Source organism: Lupinus angustifolius, chromosome LG16, assembly GCF_001865875.1.
Source record: "Lupinus angustifolius cultivar Tanjil chromosome LG16, LupAngTanjil_v1.0, whole genome shotgun sequence".
In the NCBI taxonomy this organism is placed as follows: domain Eukaryota; kingdom Viridiplantae; phylum Streptophyta; class Magnoliopsida; order Fabales; family Fabaceae; genus Lupinus; species Lupinus angustifolius.
In genome coordinates, this window is record NC_032024.1 from 17,910,858 (window position 1) to 17,930,738 (window position 19,881).

The 19,881-nt window shown below is 32.8% G+C and overlaps 4 protein-coding genes, 1 long non-coding RNA gene and 1 other non-coding gene across 7 annotated transcripts; 3 read left to right on the forward strand and 3 right to left on the reverse strand.

The window, feature by feature from the left end:
* Positions 924 to 2,359, reverse strand: LOC109329389 (the record flags this gene model as incomplete). Its single annotated transcript, XM_019563053.1, has 2 exons — positions 924 to 1,313; positions 2,208 to 2,359. Coding segments are annotated over 2 exons (471 nt in total), but the record flags the coding sequence as incomplete, so codon positions are not given.
* Positions 3,393 to 5,677, forward strand: LOC109329390 (chaperone protein DnaJ 1-like). Its single transcript, XM_019563054.1, has 4 exons — positions 3,393 to 3,472; positions 3,857 to 4,034; positions 4,318 to 4,510; positions 5,493 to 5,677. Exons 1-4 carry the CDS (start codon positions 3,393 to 3,395, stop codon positions 5,675 to 5,677), a joined length of 636 nt encoding a protein of 211 aa, XP_019418599.1.
* Positions 6,920 to 8,354, reverse strand: LOC109329495. The gene is made up of 2 exons (XR_002105540.1): positions 8,202 to 8,354; positions 6,920 to 7,301 (listed from the first exon to the last, which is right to left on the reverse strand). It is a non-coding gene; the product is annotated as an uncharacterized LOC109329495 (long non-coding RNA).
* LOC109329540 lies at positions 9,389 to 12,902 on the forward strand. The gene is made up of 6 exons (XM_019563233.1): positions 9,389 to 9,468; positions 9,853 to 10,030; positions 10,314 to 10,506; positions 11,489 to 11,595; positions 12,159 to 12,369; positions 12,718 to 12,902. The coding sequence occupies exons 1-6, from the start codon at positions 9,389 to 9,391 to the stop codon at positions 12,846 to 12,848; spliced, it is 900 nt and encodes a 299-aa protein (XP_019418778.1). The 3' UTR covers positions 12,849 to 12,902.
* TRNAS-UGA lies at positions 13,247 to 13,328 on the forward strand. The gene has a single exon. It is a non-coding gene; the product is annotated as a tRNA-Ser (tRNA).
* LOC109329826 (sugar transporter ERD6-like 5) lies at positions 14,184 to 19,679 on the reverse strand. 2 transcript variants are annotated; one of them, XM_019563676.1, is made up of 18 exons: positions 19,470 to 19,679; positions 19,309 to 19,371; positions 18,960 to 19,049; positions 18,808 to 18,867; positions 17,794 to 17,859; positions 17,652 to 17,717; positions 17,444 to 17,519; positions 17,297 to 17,361; positions 17,037 to 17,129; positions 16,379 to 16,459; positions 16,225 to 16,309; positions 16,067 to 16,110; positions 15,721 to 15,783; positions 15,582 to 15,641; positions 15,452 to 15,505; positions 15,178 to 15,237; positions 14,587 to 14,701; positions 14,184 to 14,321 (listed from the first exon to the last, which is right to left on the reverse strand). In XM_019563676.1, the coding sequence occupies exons 1-18, from the start codon at positions 19,626 to 19,628 to the stop codon at positions 14,191 to 14,193; spliced, it is 1,431 nt and encodes a 476-aa protein (XP_019419221.1). In that variant the 5' UTR covers positions 19,629 to 19,679; the 3' UTR covers positions 14,184 to 14,190. The 2 variants fall into 2 exon arrangements, with proteins under 2 accessions (XP_019419221.1, XP_019419222.1); XM_019563677.1 differs by lacking the exon at positions 18,960 to 19,049.

The window sequence follows — 19,881 nt, forward strand, 5'->3', positions numbered from 1 at the left end:
ATGCATCTTTGACTTTCAGGTGGCAAATTGAAACCATTCACCATCCTAAGTCCTAACTATAATGCACCATTATTTCTTATAAATTAGAAGTGACAAGTAAAGGACTTAACTTATATAGGGTATCATAGGTATTAATGGGACACGTAATCAATAATAAATTGACATTTATACACTTTTCTATTTCACCAAACTCATACTGTTAACTCTGTTAACTCTTCATTTTTTTTCATTATAAATTTTAATTTCATTTCATATTTTAGGTTTCTAGTCTTCTTTTCCATCAATTTTAAGGAACAATGTATTATGGTTTCATTATTTTATCTATTATCAATATCCATCTTCTCTTTATAACCCTAAAAGGGTAAAATGATTTATGCAAAGAAGTAATATATAAAATTTGATGTATTGACATGTTATTTCTAAAATGGAGAGGAGAGGCATGAACTTAAGTGATTTTATGTTAGTTTTGTCCCAAGTACAATAGTTTAGCATACAAAGATCACAAGCAATATGGTAATTTTACTTCACTGAACCATGAGGTTCCTTAAAATTAGGCTTAGTATGGTTATGAAAACATGATTGTATTGGTTAGTTTGATTGGAAAACCAATGAGTCAGACCTTGTATTGGTATGGTACAACAATTATATCGGTCATGTAATTATATTGGTCAAAATTGGCTGGTATGATTAAAGTTAGATATTTGTAAATGAGTCTTCTTAGTTTGAGCATGATTAGTATGGCCTCATTAGATCTTCGGGATAACCAAAAGATTAAAAGTTCAATTCCAGAGAGCGACACTTGTTGGGAGGGATAATCACACACCCAGAAAAAGATTAGTTTCTTATCCAAAAGGGTAAAAGAATACTTTTGATAGTACTAAAAAAAATCACCTAAACACTAATTTTCAAAGGCATAGCAAAGGTGGTTAATAATGATTGCAATTGATCTCTACATTGGTATAAAAGCTATTTTAAAATAAGTGCTTAACCAATATTACAAAGAAGCTATATCATTCCACCCATATTCATGAGCTCTATTTTCCCAAAAAGCTGAAAGCCTAAGCTCTTCAATGAGTTCTGCTTCTACTCTTTCCCTTGCTTTTTCACAAGTTTCCACACCCACATTGCACTTTTCTGCTTCCTTTTGGTATTGTGAAAAGGTTTTCTTTGTTTCTATTATTAACCTTTTGGTGTGTTCCAATGTCTCATTTGCTACAATTTTCTGCAAGTTTAGCTCCTCAGAGAGCATAGTTAGTAGATCTTTCTTCACTTCCTCATTTATAACTGGATCATCTTTACCACAAACTGCAAGATGATCCAGTAGTATAAGACTCTGTTAGATCCCCAGAAAGATAAAAATGTCAACTATTCAAGATCACTAATCATTAATCTAAACCAGTGTTTTAAATTGCGGTTGTGGTCGCGATTACTGCGATTGCGGTCGTTGCGGTGTAAATTATTTTGTGAGTCAAAACATATTTTTCACATCGATGCGGTCTAATGCGGCCCGATACGAAGGCTTGATGCGGTCAAAATGTGGTTGGATTGTGGCAGTCACTGTGATTCAGTATCATACTCTAATTGCGATGTGATATGATTGCGGCAGTCACTACAACTGCATCATGTGATGTAGTCCGCAATTTGACACACATCTAAACCAAACATGTATGGATTATGGATTGGATTACAAAAAATGAGAATGCCTTGGCTATATTCATTAAAATGGTGACTCAATATACAAGACTCTCACTTAATAAGGTATGAGGAAAGTATATGTCCATACCCTTACCCCAACACACAAAGAGACTGTTTTACGAATTTAAACTCATGACTTCATGGTCACTAAACACTTACCTTAGCATAGCGGCAGGATCTGACTACATTCATTATTTATAAAAAAGAACAATCTTGTAATTTTTATGTTAATAGAGAATTTTTTTTTTCCAAAAAGAAGATTGCAACTTCAAGTAGCAGTACTCACTTTCTCTGCAACATTTTTCCTAATGTGCCAACTTCAGATTGTGCACATGCTATGTAACATAGATATTCTCTATGCACATGTTATATAATCCTTAATTTCCTCTTACAAATTTATAATACATCACTCAATGTCTTGGAAATATAAATATTACTACATAATTTCTTTTCTGTTTCACTTGAAAACCAAGTTTGGTGCTTAAATAATAACTCAAAAATAAAACTTACTAGAAAGATCTAGATAAGATTCTTCAGGTGAAGAACAATAGCACTCACATGTAGAACATGAAGGAGTAGTCTCTTTCAACTTCCACTTAGATTTTGGTCCAACTATGAAAACAAGGAAACATAAACATACCCAAATCAAAAACCACCTCAAAAATCAATAGTGTTTGATATTTGATGTATACCCAATATTACACCTCACTTTTAAAAGTTAGGAACATATATATGGTATGAATTAATATAGTATATTATTTGTTATTTATTTGGATTACTTTTTTGAATAAATGATGATCAAATATTAACAATGAATAATACACTGATAATATATAAAAGTTACGGGCGTGAATGTGAGAGAATACCTTAATACAAAAGGAGTATTATGATCATTTATCTTCATTCATGTCCCATATCCCGGTAAAGTGAAAAGATATGTTTTTTATTTATGAAACTTAATAGTAATGAGAATTTGTTTCAGAAGAATGTGGTGGAATCTTGCATTATGAGAGTGAGGTTTGAGAAAGAATGAAAAAAATCCTTAGCATAAGGTAGTTTTACCTTAACATCTCAATGTTTATTCTAAAGAAAGCTAGGCTCCACATAAATAAATAGAATATGAAAATGGTCTATATTTATTATTCTAGCACCTAATTAAAGATTATGATAACTTGTTTTTAATGAAGATAATTTATTTACTTATCAATGGTGTTATTGTTTCTCATTGTTGATAAAAGGAGTGATATATTTTTTAAATTAGATTAAAATTTTAAGAATATAAAATCTATCCTTAGAAGTTTAGCATTAAAGTGGTATATATGACCAACGAGTATTGGTTCAAGTAGTACTTGCTTGATTCCCTTTAAGCAAAATCTCGGGTTCGACTCTTGTGGATGAAAAAAATATCTTCTAAAAGAGTTAGCCCCACATACCTGTTGTGGATGTTTCTGACTAGGACAAATGTCTCTCCAATGCGAGAATACTTGTAGGAAATCAAAAAATGTTCTATATGTGTATCTTCAACTTTAGAGGTTCTATCAATGGTCTATTTCATGTAAATCATGTTTCCAAATGGGACCATCTTCTTAAAATATCTCTTTTTGTGTTTCTAATTTCAACTCATGTCATGAGAAATATCTTCTTGAAAATAGCTATATCTTAGAGAACTCACTTCACAAACTACCATCATAAGAATTATGTGTGGAAACTATTTCTTATCTTGCTCAATGTCTTCTCAAGTTCATGCCCATATTAATTTCAAAGTCCCTATGTCAAGGTATTACTTTCCAAAAAATGTTTTACATCATGATTTACCTTTGCTTTTGTGATGCATTTTTAAGTTCTTATATACAAATAATATAAAAAAATAACATAGATAAACATAAAGGTATTTGATGCTTAAATATGAGTTTAGAATTTTGTTGTATAAAGGGCGGATTCATCATAGGACCATGTAGAAAATTGGCATATACTAGTATAACAACTAAGCCTTTATCTCACTAGGTGAAATCGACTACATTGATTCAACGATGTCATAATGCTTTATTATACCAAACATAATTTTATTCGGTTTTCTATGTGCCTTGTCACATGAACATATATACTATAATGTTTTAATTGGTTTCTAATCTTACAATATTTTAACTTACCCCTTTTGAAGATTGAAGCAAAATTTCACCATAGTCAAATGTTGTAATAGAAGATCATGGGAGAAACCAAGAGCTCAAATTAATTACTATGAGTTGCTTGGAATTTCTGTTGATTCAAATTCTAAGAAAATCAAAGAAGCTTATAGGAAGCTGCAAAAGAAATATCATCCAGATATTGTTGGCCCAAAGGTCATTTCTCACTTCACTTTAATTCAATCCAAACACAGTTTCTCTCTTACAATTTGTATTACTTTATGTGCGTCGACTGTGATTGATCAGAAAAGTATTTAGTAATCATATTTTTATCTTAAATACATTTTCTTCAATCAATCATAATTGATAATATATGGAGTGACACAAATTATGGAACAATAGATACGTTCCTGCCAAAAAAAAATTGTTTATGGATGTAATTTGGTAATCTTTTATCATATGGATATTGATTTTGTGCATTGTATTGGTCTACTTTTAGGGTCATGAGTATACTCTAATGCTAAATAAGGCTTATGAAGTTCTAATGAAAGAGGACTTGAGGAGAAAATATGATGAGTCATTAGGACAGATGAGACTAAGATTTGACAAAAACAACATGCCCTTGGGTTATAGCACATGGAAAGGACCTTTAAGATCACAAGCTCTATTTGTTGATGGAAATGCATGCATAGGTACTTTTAACTCTAAGCTTTCATTTTTTTTAGGTGATATTAGATTCAATAATAAGTTGGTCTAGTGGTGTAAGATGTCATTAGCAGTGTTGTTAGAACTGGATCGTACTTGATGGTCTGACTGGATTGACCGCTGACCGGACTTGAAAACGGTTTTGGTTTACCGTCTTACCGAGTGAGGGTTAAACCGCTTTGAACCTGGGAAATTCTGGTCCGACCGTGTTAAACTCGGTTAAACCAGACTAATAAGTGAATTAAACCAAACGGTTCACTTAAAGATTAAAAAATTGAACTCTACTCTAATCTTTTGTTTCACTTCAGTCCAAAAAAAAAAGATGTTACTTCAATGTAATTATACATGATTATTAATTATATAAAATTTTACATTTATATAATTATATATCTATAGATAAAAAGTATTAATTATGTATAAAATCATCTGATCAAACCATACGATTTAACCGGTTAAACCTAATACGAGACCTCTTCCGGTTTGACGTCCGGTTCGAGTTTCACAACATTGGTCATTAGATCTCTGGATAGACTAAAAAGGTTAAGAGTTCAATTCTTGTGAGCAACATATGTTGAGAGGGATAATTATGCACCCCGAAAGAGATTAATTCCTTACCAATAGCGTATAAGGTGAGGGATACCCTTGGTCATACCAACAAAAAGATTCAATAATAAGGTGAGCCTCAACACAATGATAAGATTGTTTGCCTTGTGACCCGAAAGTCATTAGTTCATATCATAGAAACATACTCTTGGCTTGTGAGAGTAAGATTTCTTACATTTACCCTCCTCAGACCTTACAAGGTGAGAATAAGAAACCGTTCATTACATTCAAGCTTCCATTTTAAGAGTAAAGAAAGAAGTACCTTTTTAATTGTAGGGTAGTTGACTTCCAATATTATTAGAAATGGAAACAAACTTTGAGTTCTTAACCTCATTACTTTATCCCTTCAACCCTTTTGTTACAAAGGATGCAGAGAATGTGTACACCATGCAAGCAATACATTTACAATGGATGAAGCTCATGGATGTGCAAGGGTTAAAGTTCAATATGGAGACAATGACCAAAATATTGAATATATATATATATATATATATATATATTTATCTCTATTTATTCATACAGAGGCATTTAAAAATGCATCAAAAAAGTGAAAGTGTCCATGTTTTGATGTTTAAGAATGTTTTTTCCCATGACTAGAATGAGAAAGTTGTTTCAACATTGGTTGATTTGATGATTGATGAGAAAAATAAGGAAATAGTAGATGTTTGAAAGAGACATGAAGGCGATAGGAGCACATCTGCTGTCCTATAAGTTGTGTCACTAGCCTGTTATTGGTCGAAAAAATCTATTTAAGTTAAAAAATTAATAGTTAATTATTTTCCTGACCAATCACAATTGATGACACATGTAGTGACATAACTTGTGGGACAACAAATATGTATCCGAAGATGATAAGTACATGATGAGTTAATGCATCTTTGACTTTCAGGTGGCAAATTGAAACCATTCACCATCCTAAGTCCTAACTATAATGCACCATTATTTCTTATAAATTAGAAGTGACAAGTAAAGGACTTAACTTATATAGGGTATCATAGGTATTAATGGGACACGTAATCAATAATAAATTGACATTTATACACTTTTCTATTTCACCAAACTCATACTGTTAACTCTGTTAACTCTTCATTTTTTTTCATTATAAATTTTAATTTCATTTCATATTTTAGGTTTCTAGTCTTCTTTTCCATCAATTTTAAGGAACAATGTATTATGGTTTCATTATTTTATCTATTATCAATATCCATCTTCTCTTTATAACCCTAAAAGGGTAAAATGATTTATGCAAAGAAGTAATATATAAAATTTGATGTATTGACATGTTATTTCTAAAATGGAGAGGAGAGGCATGAACTTAAGTGATTTTATGTTAGTTTTGTCCCAAGTACAATAGTTTAGCATACAAAGATCACAAGCAATATGGTAATTTTACTTCACTGAACCATGAGGTTCCTTAAAATTAGGCTTAGTATGGTTATGAAAACATGATTGTATTGGTTAGTTTGATTGGAAAACCAATGAGTCAGACCTTGTATTGGTATGGTACAACAATTATATCGGTCATGTAATTATATTGGTCAAAATTGGCTGGTATGATTAAAGTTAGATATTTGTAAATGAGTCTTCTTAGTTTGAGCATGATTAGTATGGCCTCATTAGATCTTCGGGATAACCAAAAGATTAAAAGTTCAATTCCAGAGAGCGACACTTGTTGGGAGGGATAATCACACACCCAGAAAAAGATTAGTTTCTTATCCAAAAGGGTAAAAGAATACTTTTGATAGTACTAAAAAAAATCACCTAAACACTAATTTTCAAAGGCATAGCAAAGGTGGTTAATAATGATTGCAATTGATCTCTACATTGGTATAAAAGCTATTTTAAAATAAGTGCTTAACCAATATTACAAAGAAGCTATATCATTCCACCCATATTCATGAGCTCTATTTTCCCAAAAAGCTGAAAGCCTAAGCTCTTCAATGAGTTCTGCTTCTACTCTTTCCCTTGCTTTTTCACAAGTTTCCACACCCACATTGCACTTTTCTGCTTCCTTTTGGTATTGTGAAAAGGTTTTCTTTGTTTCTATTATTAACCTTTTGGTGTGTTCCAATGTCTCATTTGCTACAATTTTCTGCAAGTTTAGCTCCTCAGAGAGCATAGTTAGTAGATCTTTCTTCACTTCCTCATTTATAACTGGATCATCTTTACCACAAACTGCAAGATGATCCAGTAGTATAAGACTCTGTTAGATCCCCAGAAAGATAAAAATGTCAACTATTCAAGATCACTAATCATTAATCTAAACCAGTGTTTTAAATTGCGGTTGTGGTCGCGATTACTGCGATTGCGGTCGTTGCGGTGTAAATTATTTTGTGAGTCAAAACATATTTTTCACATCGATGCGGTCTAATGCGGCCCGATACGAAGGCTTGATGCGGTCAAAATGTGGTTGGATTGTGGCAGTCACTGTGATTCAGTATCATACTCTAATTGCGATGTGATATGATTGCGGCAGTCACTACAACTGCATCATGTGATGTAGTCCGCAATTTGACACACATCTAAACCAAACATGTATGGATTATGGATTGGATTACAAAAAATGAGAATGCCTTGGCTATATTCATTAAAATGGTGACTCAATATACAAGACTCTCACTTAATAAGGTATGAGGAAAGTATATGTCCATACCCTTACCCCAACACACAAAGAGACTGTTTTACGAATTTAAACTCATGACTTCATGGTCACTAAACACTTACCTTAGCATAGCGGCAGGATCTGACTACATTCATTATTTATAAAAAAGAACAATCTTGTAATTTTTATGTTAATAGAGAATTTTTTTTTTCCAAAAAGAAGATTGCAACTTCAAGTAGCAGTACTCACTTTCTCTGCAACATTTTTCCTAATGTGCCAACTTCAGATTGTGCACATGCTATGTAACATAGATATTCTCTATGCACATGTTATATAATCCTTAATTTCCTCTTACAAATTTATAATACATCACTCAATGTCTTGGAAATATAAATATTACTACATAATTTCTTTTCTGTTTCACTTGAAAACCAAGTTTGGTGCTTAAATAATAACTCAAAAATAAAACTTACTAGAAAGATCTAGATAAGATTCTTCAGGTGAAGAACAATAGCACTCACATGTAGAACATGAAGGAGTAGTCTCTTTCAACTTCCACTTAGATTTTGGTCCAACTATGAAAACAAGGAAACATAAACATACCCAAATCAAAAACCACCTCAAAAATCAATAGTGTTTGATATTTGATGTATACCCAATATTACACCTCACTTTTAAAAGTTAGGAACATATATATGGTATGAATTAATATAGTATATTATTTGTTATTTATTTGGATTACTTTTTTGAATAAATGATGATCAAATATTAACAATGAATAATACACTGATAATATATAAAAGTTACGGGCGTGAATGTGAGAGAATACCTTAATACAAAAGGAGTATTATGATCATTTATCTTCATTCATGTCCCATATCCCGGTAAAGTGAAAAGATATGTTTTTTATTTATGAAACTTAATAGTAATGAGAATTTGTTTCAGAAGAATGTGGTGGAATCTTGCATTATGAGAGTGAGGTTTGAGAAAGAATGAAAAAAATCCTTAGCATAAGGTAGTTTTACCTTAACATCTCAATGTTTATTCTAAAGAAAGCTAGGCTCCACATAAATAAATAGAATATGAAAATGGTCTATATTTATTATTCTAGCACCTAATTAAAGATTATGATAACTTGTTTTTAATGAAGATAATTTATTTACTTATCAATGGTGTTATTGTTTCTCATTGTTGATAAAAGGAGTGATATATTTTTTAAATTAGATTAAAATTTTAAGAATATAAAATCTATCCTTAGAAGTTTAGCATTAAAGTGGTATATATGACCAACGAGTATTGGTTCAAGTAGTACTTGCTTGATTCCCTTTAAGCAAAATCTCGGGTTCGACTCTTGTGGATGAAAAAAATATCTTCTAAAAGAGTTAGCCCCACATACCTGTTGTGGATGTTTCTGACTAGGACAAATGTCTCTCCAATGCGAGAATACTTGTAGGAAATCAAAAAATGTTCTATATGTGTATCTTCAACTTTAGAGGTTCTATCAATGGTCTATTTCATGTAAATCATGTTTCCAAATGGGACCATCTTCTTAAAATATCTCTTTTTGTGTTTCTAATTTCAACTCATGTCATGAGAAATATCTTCTTGAAAATAGCTATATCTTAGAGAACTCACTTCACAAACTACCATCATAAGAATTATGTGTGGAAACTATTTCTTATCTTGCTCAATGTCTTCTCAAGTTCATGCCCATATTAATTTCAAAGTCCCTATGTCAAGGTATTACTTTCCAAAAAATGTTTTACATCATGATTTACCTTTGCTTTTGTGATGCATTTTTAAGTTCTTATATACAAATAATATAAAAAAATAACATAGATAAACATAAAGGTATTTGATGCTTAAATATGAGTTTAGAATTTTGTTGTATAAAGGGCGGATTCATCATAGGACCATGTAGAAAATTGGCATATACTAGTATAACAACTAAGCCTTTATCTCACTAGGTGAAATCGACTACATTGATTCAACGATGTCATAATGCTTTATTATACCAAACATAATTTTATTCGGTTTTCTATGTGCCTTGTCACATGAACATATATACTATAATGTTTTAATTGGTTTCTAATCTTACAATATTTTAACTTACCCCTTTTGAAGATTGAAGCAAAATTTCACCATAGTCAAATGTTGTAATAGAAGATCATGGGAGAAACCAAGAGCTCAAATTAATTACTATGAGTTGCTTGGAATTTCTGTTGATTCAAATTCTAAGAAAATCAAAGAAGCTTATAGGAAGCTGCAAAAGAAATATCATCCAGATATTGTTGGCCCAAAGGTCATTTCTCACTTCACTTTAATTCAATCCAAACACAGTTTCTCTCTTACAATTTGTATTACTTTATGTGCGTCGACTGTGATTGATCAGAAAAGTATTTAGTAATCATATTTTTATCTTAAATACATTTTCTTCAATCAATCATAATTGATAATATATGGAGTGACACAAATTATGGAACAATAGATACGTTCCTGCCAAAAAAAAATTGTTTATGGATGTAATTTGGTAATCTTTTATCATATGGATATTGATTTTGTGCATTGTATTGGTCTACTTTTAGGGTCATGAGTATACTCTAATGCTAAATAAGGCTTATGAAGTTCTAATGAAAGAGGACTTGAGGAGAAAATATGATGAGTCATTAGGACAGATGAGACTAAGATTTGACAAAAACAACATGCCCTTGGGTTATAGCACATGGAAAGGACCTTTAAGATCACAAGCTCTATTTGTTGATGGAAATGCATGCATAGGTACTTTTAACTCTAAGCTTTCATTTTTTTTAGGTGATATTAGATTCAATAATAAGTTGGTCTAGTGGTGTAAGATGTCATTAGCAGTGTTGTTAGAACTGGATCGTACTTGATGGTCTGACTGGATTGACCGCTGACCGGACTTGAAAACGGTTTTGGTTTACCGTCTTACCGAGTGAGGGTTAAACCGCTTTGAACCTGGGAAATTCTGGTCCGACCGTGTTAAACTCGGTTAAACCAGACTAATAAGTGAATTAAACCAAACGGTTCACTTAAAGATTAAAAAATTGAACTCTACTCTAATCTTTTGTTTCACTTCAGTCCAAAAAAAAAAGATGTTACTTCAATGTAATTATACATGATTATTAATTATATAAAATTTTACATTTATATAATTATATATCTATAGATAAAAAGTATTAATTATGTATAAAATCATCTGATCAAACCATACGATTTAACCGGTTAAACCTAATACGAGACCTCTTCCGGTTTGACGTCCGGTTCGAGTTTCACAACATTGGTCATTAGATCTCTGGATAGACTAAAAAGGTTAAGAGTTCAATTCTTGTGAGCAACATATGTTGAGAGGGATAATTATGCACCCCGAAAGAGATTAATTCCTTACCAATAGCGTATAAGGTGAGGGATACCCTTGGTCATACCAACAAAAAGATTCAATAATAAGGTGAGCCTCAACACAATGATAAGATTGTTTGCCTTGTGACCCGAAAGTCATTAGTTCATATCATAGAAACATACTCTTGGCTTGTGAGAGTAAGATTTCTTACATTTACCCTCCTCAGACCTTACAAGGTGAGAATAAGAAACCGTTCATTACATTCAAGCTTCCATTTTAAGAGTAAAGAAAGAAGTACCTTTTTAATTGTAGGGTAGTTGACTTCCAATATTATTAGAAATGGAAACAAACTTTGAGTTCTTAACCTCATTACTTTATCCCTTCAACCCTTTTGTTACAAAGGATGCAGAGAATGTGTACACCATGCAAGCAATACATTTACAATGGATGAAGCTCATGGATGTGCAAGGGTTAAAGTTCAATATGGAGACAATGACCAAAATATTGAGGTAAAGTACACATTGACTATTCAATTAATTTGAGTAATTGAAATTGTAGACCGCATCACGTAATATGGTTGCAATATTGCTATTATGGTGACCGTTGCAGTCGCATCAAACTATAATTATAGTGTGACATCGAATTACAATGATGCGGCTACATCGGGCTGCAATGCAACCGCATTGGACCACATTAGGCTGCATCACAATACATTAGACCACATCAAGTTCAAAAATATTTTTTTAATTACAAAATAATTCACAAGTTGTGTCGCAATCCGCATCGTAGTGGCTGGAATGAATGCAATTACAGTAACCACAACCATCACCACAACCGTGACCGTAATTGCAATTTAAAACACTGTCTCCAGCCATACGTGCAATTATGTACTTTACTAATCACAAAATACTTCACACTGCAATGGCCACAATCTGCTTCGTGGCGACTGCAATATATGCAATTGCAGTAACCACATGACCGCAATCGCAATTTAAAACACCGGTTCCAACCATACATGTAATTATGTACTTGTGTAAACTACTAATGTTGGATGATACAAGAAAAATCTCAGGTATCTGTTGAATCATGCCCAGTTAACTGCATATATTGGGTTGAGGCAGAGGAATTAGCAGTGCTTGAGTTCTTGATTCAACCTCAACCAAAGGAAGGTTATGGTATTTTTGGAGGAGGTTGGAAAAAACCTGAGAATGTTTTCAAAGCTGCAGAGTCATTTAGGAAACAATTGAAGAGGGAAGCAGCAACCAGACAAGATCAAAGAACTGGTAGAAATCATTAGAGTAAACCCTCGATTCAGTACTCGAAAGATGATAACTTTATCGGTTAGATACTTAAAAAAGATTCATGTCACCAAATAAGTCCTTGAAAGTTTCGAACCATCGCTACGTGGGCCGACTCTCTCGAAGGACTTAATTGGTGATATTTTGAAGACTTTGAGGACTTAATGAAACACAATACAATTGCGTTATTGCATCAAAAACCGAACCGATGACATCGTGATCTTTCGAGAACTTAAGTTAGTTTACTCAAACTAATACCTATGATATGTGTAGTGAAATATGTTGCATATTGGACTTATGTGGTGATAAAGATGATTTGTTGGGTCATTGTAGGAGGAGGAACTGATGAAGAAAGCCATGCTCAAGCTGAAGCTCGAGCTCATGCTACTATGAATATAAAGCTGGAAAGTTTCTTGAAAACTTGGAAATGGGTGAAAGAAACTTTAGGGATGGATATTAACTAAGGATAAAATATGCAGAAATTTATGAAAGAAATTTGGAATGTACATATAATGAAGGGTTTGGTTGTATATAAAGAATGGGATATGTGTTATGATCTTATTCTACTCATGTAGCTGACCCATCTAATGGGATAATGGTTTGGTTGTTGTTGTATATAAAGAACATGCTATTCATGTTTCTGATATTAGGAACATTGTGGATTACAAAATCAGAACACATTTGTAGTTGTTTAAACAAAGATTAAGCAAACTCTCACAAAAAAAGAAGAGAGAATGAAAGAATAAAGGTAATATGAAAAACTATATAGTGCCTAGGTATTATGCATGAATCATGAATTCATTGAGTTATGCTATTTTATTAACTGACATATTAATATGGATGTTAACATGTTTCATGAAATGTCGATATGTCCGAGTGGTTAAGGAGACAGACTTGAAATCTGTTGGGCTACGCCCGCGCAGGTTCGAACCCTGCTGTCGACGTTTTTATTAAACATCCTCGACTTTTATGTTAACTCGCTTTCCTATTAATGTGTAATTTGTACGTTATAAATGGCAAATATAGTATTTTGCGTTAAATATTTATAATTTGCAGTTGAATTTATTCGATTAGTATAATGTTCAACTTTTAAGAAGATAATGAGGATAAAATAAGAAGATAATGTTATATGACTTTTTTTGTAGAAATAAGAAGATAATGTTATATGATTTTTTTGTAGAAATAAGAAGATAATGTTATATGATTTTTTTCTAGAAATAAGAAGATAATGTTATATGATTTTTTTTTGTAGAAATAAGAAGATAATGGTATATGATTTTTTTGTAGAAATAAGAAGATAATAAAGGTAAAATAAGAAATCTTAAATTACACTATGGTGAGGTGATTATTTTGTATTTTCCTTTTATTAACTGGTATAGATTATACATAAACTATATGACAATATAAAACAGTAATTATTAAAATCAACCAATAAAATATTAAATGTATAGAACAATAATCATTAATAACACAATAATTTTAAAAAAGAATAAAAACAATAAAACTACTTGTCTTGCTAAAAACAATATTTAACGTCCTCATTAATTATGGGTCCTATCTCGTGCATTTTTTTTTTATATATGATAATTTGGATTTATTATGCATGTAATTATGGTGCAGGTTGGAATCTGCTGTCCCCAATTATGTCTCCAATCACGTCATTGGTCAATCACAATGAAGCAAAATTGATAAAGTTATGAATATTTAATTTTTTTAACTAACGTGGCATAATAGGATTGGTTTGAGACGATGTTTAAGACAGGGTTTAGGACAAGGTTTAGGATAGCATATCCTTGTCCGCATGGTTCATCCCTTTGTTGAATATGGATTAAGAGATGCTTGAACTTCTTCTAGTGTAAGCCCCTTAGTTTCTGGTACTAGTTTTGCTATGAATATCACAGTGAACCCACATATGATAGAGAATATGAAGAATGTTCCTAGTCAAACAAACATAACACAACAATTCATGTTATTGCAATTCTTCTCAATTTTTGTCCTTTCATATTTTCAGCCATTTTTAAGGGTAAGTTAGAGTTTGTTTGCGAGTTGAGTTTCTGAGAGAAAAAAAAGGGAAAAAGAAGGTTTCGGAGCCATCTCACAATGCGTTTCATGGCTCTGAAGTCTTTTTATTTCTCTCCAAGATTCAACTCGCAAACATGTCCTTAGAGAACAAGGAATCGAGACAGTGAAATGTGAAGTTACCTGTTGAACTCAAATTCATGAGGAAGTTAAAAGCATATGATATAATCCAAGAACATAACCAGCTAACTAAGGTTACTAGGCTTCCAGCAGAGCCCTTCACATTGATGGGAAATATCTGAAAAAGTGATTATCATTAAAGCTTAAGACTAATTATGATCAAATTTTCATTCGGAAAATGGAAGTGTTGGTTATGTAGTAAACAAAAGTGTAGAAAAAAATCGTGTTACGTAAAAGACTTACTTTCATTCATCAACAAAAAACATTATTTACACAATATAGAATGAAAAACTGATGCAGAAAAGAAAAAAACTCCTACTTGAATAACATAATGAGTATCATATAACTAATTCTATGAAATATTCCTAACAATCATATCGGCTCTTCATTGCCTAATGAATAGAAACATGACAGTGTCTGAGTCATTTTAGTCAAGAGTAAGTTAAACAACTTATTCAGATAACTTTTCTTCACTTGAAAGTTTACGTGAAAAATACGCGTATTTTGTGCATAAAATTATTATGTATGGCGAGAAATTGTCCGAATCAGTTGTTCATCAATACTGCTCTTTTTTCAGGAGTGATAAGAAAATACCTCAGACATTATAACCCAAGGAATTCCTCCCATACCAAGTGAGAAAGATCCTGTATAAACCTGTTCATTTCAAAAACTATAAGGTAAATTACCCTTTTTACACAAAAGATTAGGTGATATAGTGTAATATCCTTCTTACAAGTTGATAAAACAGAATAATGTATCTAAGTTTCTGATTTGTTATTTAGTCAAATTTATGAGATTTCACATTGCAGCCAAAGATTCAAATAACGGCGCATCAATGCATAAACATTTGCCATTGCGAAATCGTTACCAATACGCCGACGAGCGCGAGAATTGGACTAACTTCCTTCAGTTTATGCAGGTCCTGCATATAGCAAGCCTATGTAACTAAACCTTAGAAAATAACAACTTAATAGAACAGATTCTGTTATTGAAAGAACCTGCAAAAAGAACGAAAGCGCGGCAAGGAAGCATCCGAAGCATGTCCCGGATGCAGATACCTGTGTCGAAGTAAACATTTTGAATTCAGTATTTACTGTATAGATTGAGAAAGAAGAAACAAAAGCTGAACCATTTTACTAGCAAAAGTGGCCTTCTTCCAGATTTATCCATTAAAAGTACTCCCAAAGCTGTCATTGGAATCTATAAAGACAAACATGACAGAATAGTGTTAAGACTTAAGAGACTCAGAATCGTCGAGAGTGGCATCTATCTCATCCTACGAAAAACGGATGCAATACGAATACGAGATACAGACATTGACATGCTATAGACAAAAAAATAGCGAAATATGAAAGTATATATTATACGATATGTATCGGATATCAATACGCTAACCAGTTTGAAGGATCAGTGCTAGACAATGTCATCTTATATAGTAATAAGAAGATAGAAAGGACTAAATCGTATGAGGAGAATTAAGAACCTGAACAACAACCATCGCTATAGTTCCGATACTTCCTGAAAAACCTGTCATAGGTAAGATTTTTTGCTTTCATGAGAACCCTCTTATAAATAACATTCTCATATTCATCTTCTCTCATTTATCATTTGATAGAAGCATAAAAAAATATGTAAACATACCAGCAGATATAAATATAGAAGTTGCATAAAATGCAATTCCATTAACACCTCCAAACTGTTGTAGAATCATTAGGCCAATTCCTACCTAACAAAGTCACTAAATAGCATAAGAAAAGGTTAAGAAAAGGTGCATGAATGAACTTAGAAATCTCACAGTAAGTGACTTCAAATACTGCATTTGGAATAAGCCAATAATGCTAGATTCTTTTTGTTGTTGAAGGGATTCTGTATACTCCTACAAAACAATTGCAATGTATAAAATGCTTATGAAAAAAAATGCAATGTATAAAAAATTGGAGGCTTTGGTTGTTTTTTTCTCTTTCTTTCTCCCTTCTTTTGCTTCCTATTTAAATTGTAATAAGTTAACATTTAAAAGAAGTGTTGGACCAGACTGCGACTGAGGAGTCTCCAACCACTGTTGAGTTCCATTGTTATTGGGGTATGAGAAGAGTGGAGAACACAAGTGAGACATCACGTCTTGAACCAAAATCTTAAGGCATTAGTTATCGGTCCGCTCCCCCTTAAGTCCATCATGTCTCAGTCGAACCATCGGCTCTCTGATACCACTTGTTGGACCAGACTGCAATTTGGGAGTCTCCAACCAACGGAGAGTTCCATTGTTACAAGGGTATGGGAAGAGGAAGAATGGAGAGCTACAAGTGAGACAACACGTCTTGAACTAAAACCTTAGGACATTAGTTTCATGGGTCTTTCCTACTTATAAACTCTATCACTCCCCCCACGTATCCAATATGAGACTTCACACTTGAATAAACTCAACAAGAAAGAAACACTTATTAGTTATCACATACCCGAATTTCAGTGGCCTCTTCACAAATATCAGCATTCTTCCCCCTAAGGTGCTGCAAAGAAGATTCACTCCTTTCCATGTTACCAATCTTTGCCTATAGAAGATTGCAACTATCAGTTATATTTGTTTGTCTAATGGCATGTCATGACTAAAACCATTCGACAAAAGTAATGAAAATTTCTCGGTTGCTTATGTGGGTTGCGTCAAAGTCGAACAGAGACAGACTGAAAAATAAACTTACTGTAGCCATGAACAACTCACCAGCCACCTAGGAGACTCAGGAATAAAGGGTAGACTTAGAAACTGTATAAGACAAGGAATAGTTCCTGAGATAAAGACAAGAAAAATATAAGAAGTTCATCAAATTCAAACCATTTTAGTTACATTTTGTGAAAGCAAGACCATTACCTATTAGAGCCAAAATCCGCCAATTCAAGTATGCTCCCAAAAGATAAGTTAACGATACTCCGCAACATATCATTAACTGTCGGTATACAAGCAACAACAACTAAGCTTTTATCTCACTAGGTAGGGTCGGCTGCATGGACCGAGTTGGGTACACAAGCAATGAGAACAAAATGATAGTTGTAGAGATTTTATTGCTTTATGCCTTCACCTGATGAACTGCAGTGAAAGCACCTCTGAGATTCTTGGGTGTTATTTCTGCTACATAAACTGGTACCTATTATGGAAATGAAACTATCCATTTTCATTTCTTGAACTAAGAATTATGAAAAATTAAGAGTCACAATAATTACCACATAAGATAGAATTCCCATTCCACATCCTACCAATACTCTTCCAACATAAAGCCACCAAGCAACCTTCAAAAACCATCAAGTGTTTAATATCAAACAAGTGTACTCTTTGTAACACCATGAACTGGTAGACTTTTAGTTAGTTGCACTAAATCAAATTTAGCTGCATAAAAAAAGGATTATTGGAACATACATGTCCTGAAAGAGCCTCTCCGCTCTCGGAGTAAGACTGCATACATCTACCTTCTCCAGACCCCACTAAGTGGGAGCCTCGTTCACTAGGCTGCCTGCCTCCCTTTTATTAGAACATGCATGTCTGGAAACAGTCTCTGCGCTTACGGGAATAAGACTATGTACATTTACCCTCTCAGACTCCACTAAGTGGGAGCCTCGTGTGCACTAGGCTGTCTGCCTCCCTTTCGTTTGAACATACATATCTGGAAACAGTCTCTCCACTTACAGGGTAAGACTATATATATCTACCTTCCCTAGACTCTACTAAATCAGAACCTCGTACACGAGGCTGTCTGCCTCCCTTTTATTAGAACATACATGGATTCAACATTACATTGAGCACTTTTCATGACCCCTTCTTTGAAATATAATTTCACAATTTAAAAATACATGGCAAAGAGAAATCACAGTGTTGATTAACATGATTAAGAATCTATTACGTTTGTATTCATTAAACAATAAAGAACCAATATGACTGTTAAGAATATTTTCATCTACAATGTTGGAGCACTTATGTGACTCATTATGCTATTAATGTAGGAATTTATTTTTTCTGCATCAATTTTCTTTCTCATGCTGTATAAATTATGTATCTTGTTGAATAAAATCAAGCCTTCTATATCACATATTTCCTCTCTACACTTTTGCTTGCTACTTAACCTCTAACTAACACTAACATTAACTACACTAACTATAATAGTACATGGAACTTTACTTGGATCATGACTTTTTAGATATATGGAAGTAAAATGTAAGATATATAGAGAACTAATGATAAACCTTTGAGAATGCTATGGCTAACCATCCAAAGATACAGAATACCTCTGCAATACCCATGGCCTGCATTGCATAAGCAGAGGAAAAAATGAACATGAAACATTCCATATAAGTTCGGCCATGCTTCGAAAAATAGACGAAATCGCGAAACTTACAACGCGACGACCTGCATAATCTGCTATTCTACCACTTACAATGGCACCAATCATTGCTCCAATTGTCAATATTGAACCAAAAAGTGAGTACTGCATAAATGCAAAGAGTTTGAGTTTATGGCATACATACGCCCAGTGCACGAGGCTCATGTTGCGCCCGCAAACAGGTAGGTTGTTTCCAGGATTTGAACCTGTGACATCGTAGTCACTAAGCAACAACATTACAGTTGCGCCAAACAACAACATTAATATTTGTGTTGGCACTTGGACACAAATAGTTATCAATTCAAGTTCAATGTTCAATTAACAACAAATGACAAAACAAAGGTTTAGGATTCAAAGCTCAAACCTCAGCCACACCAAGATTAAGCTCATCCATGATTTCAGATTGAACAGGTGATGAATAACCCACCTGCAAAATTCATTAGTACTCATGTTACACTTCATTGATTATTCTGAATTTTGATAAATTCAGTTTCCAAATGAAAAACATAGTAAATAGGAACTTACAGCAGATCCAAAAACATAAGAACCAAAGACAGAAACAAGGGTACTAAGTATAAGAATAGGTGGCATAGAACAATTTATATTCTGATTTTGTTCCTCAACATTGGAAAGCAAGGGACTTGAAAATTGGGTTGGTTCCATTACCATGCTTCTACTCTCCATGATTATCCACACTTACAATGATAATGTTGGAGATGAATTTTGACTAAAGGTGAAATAATAGTCTTGTCTTTTCATAGTTATCTACTATGTGATAAGGATTTGTTGTCTTAAAATATGTCATCAACTTTTTTCCGAAATATTTAATTTACTTGTGTATAGTTTGTAATATGCATACTTGATACATAAGATAAATGAGATATGCAAGTATGGTGTTATTTTAATTTATGATACTATCATGTCATTTATGGAAAGA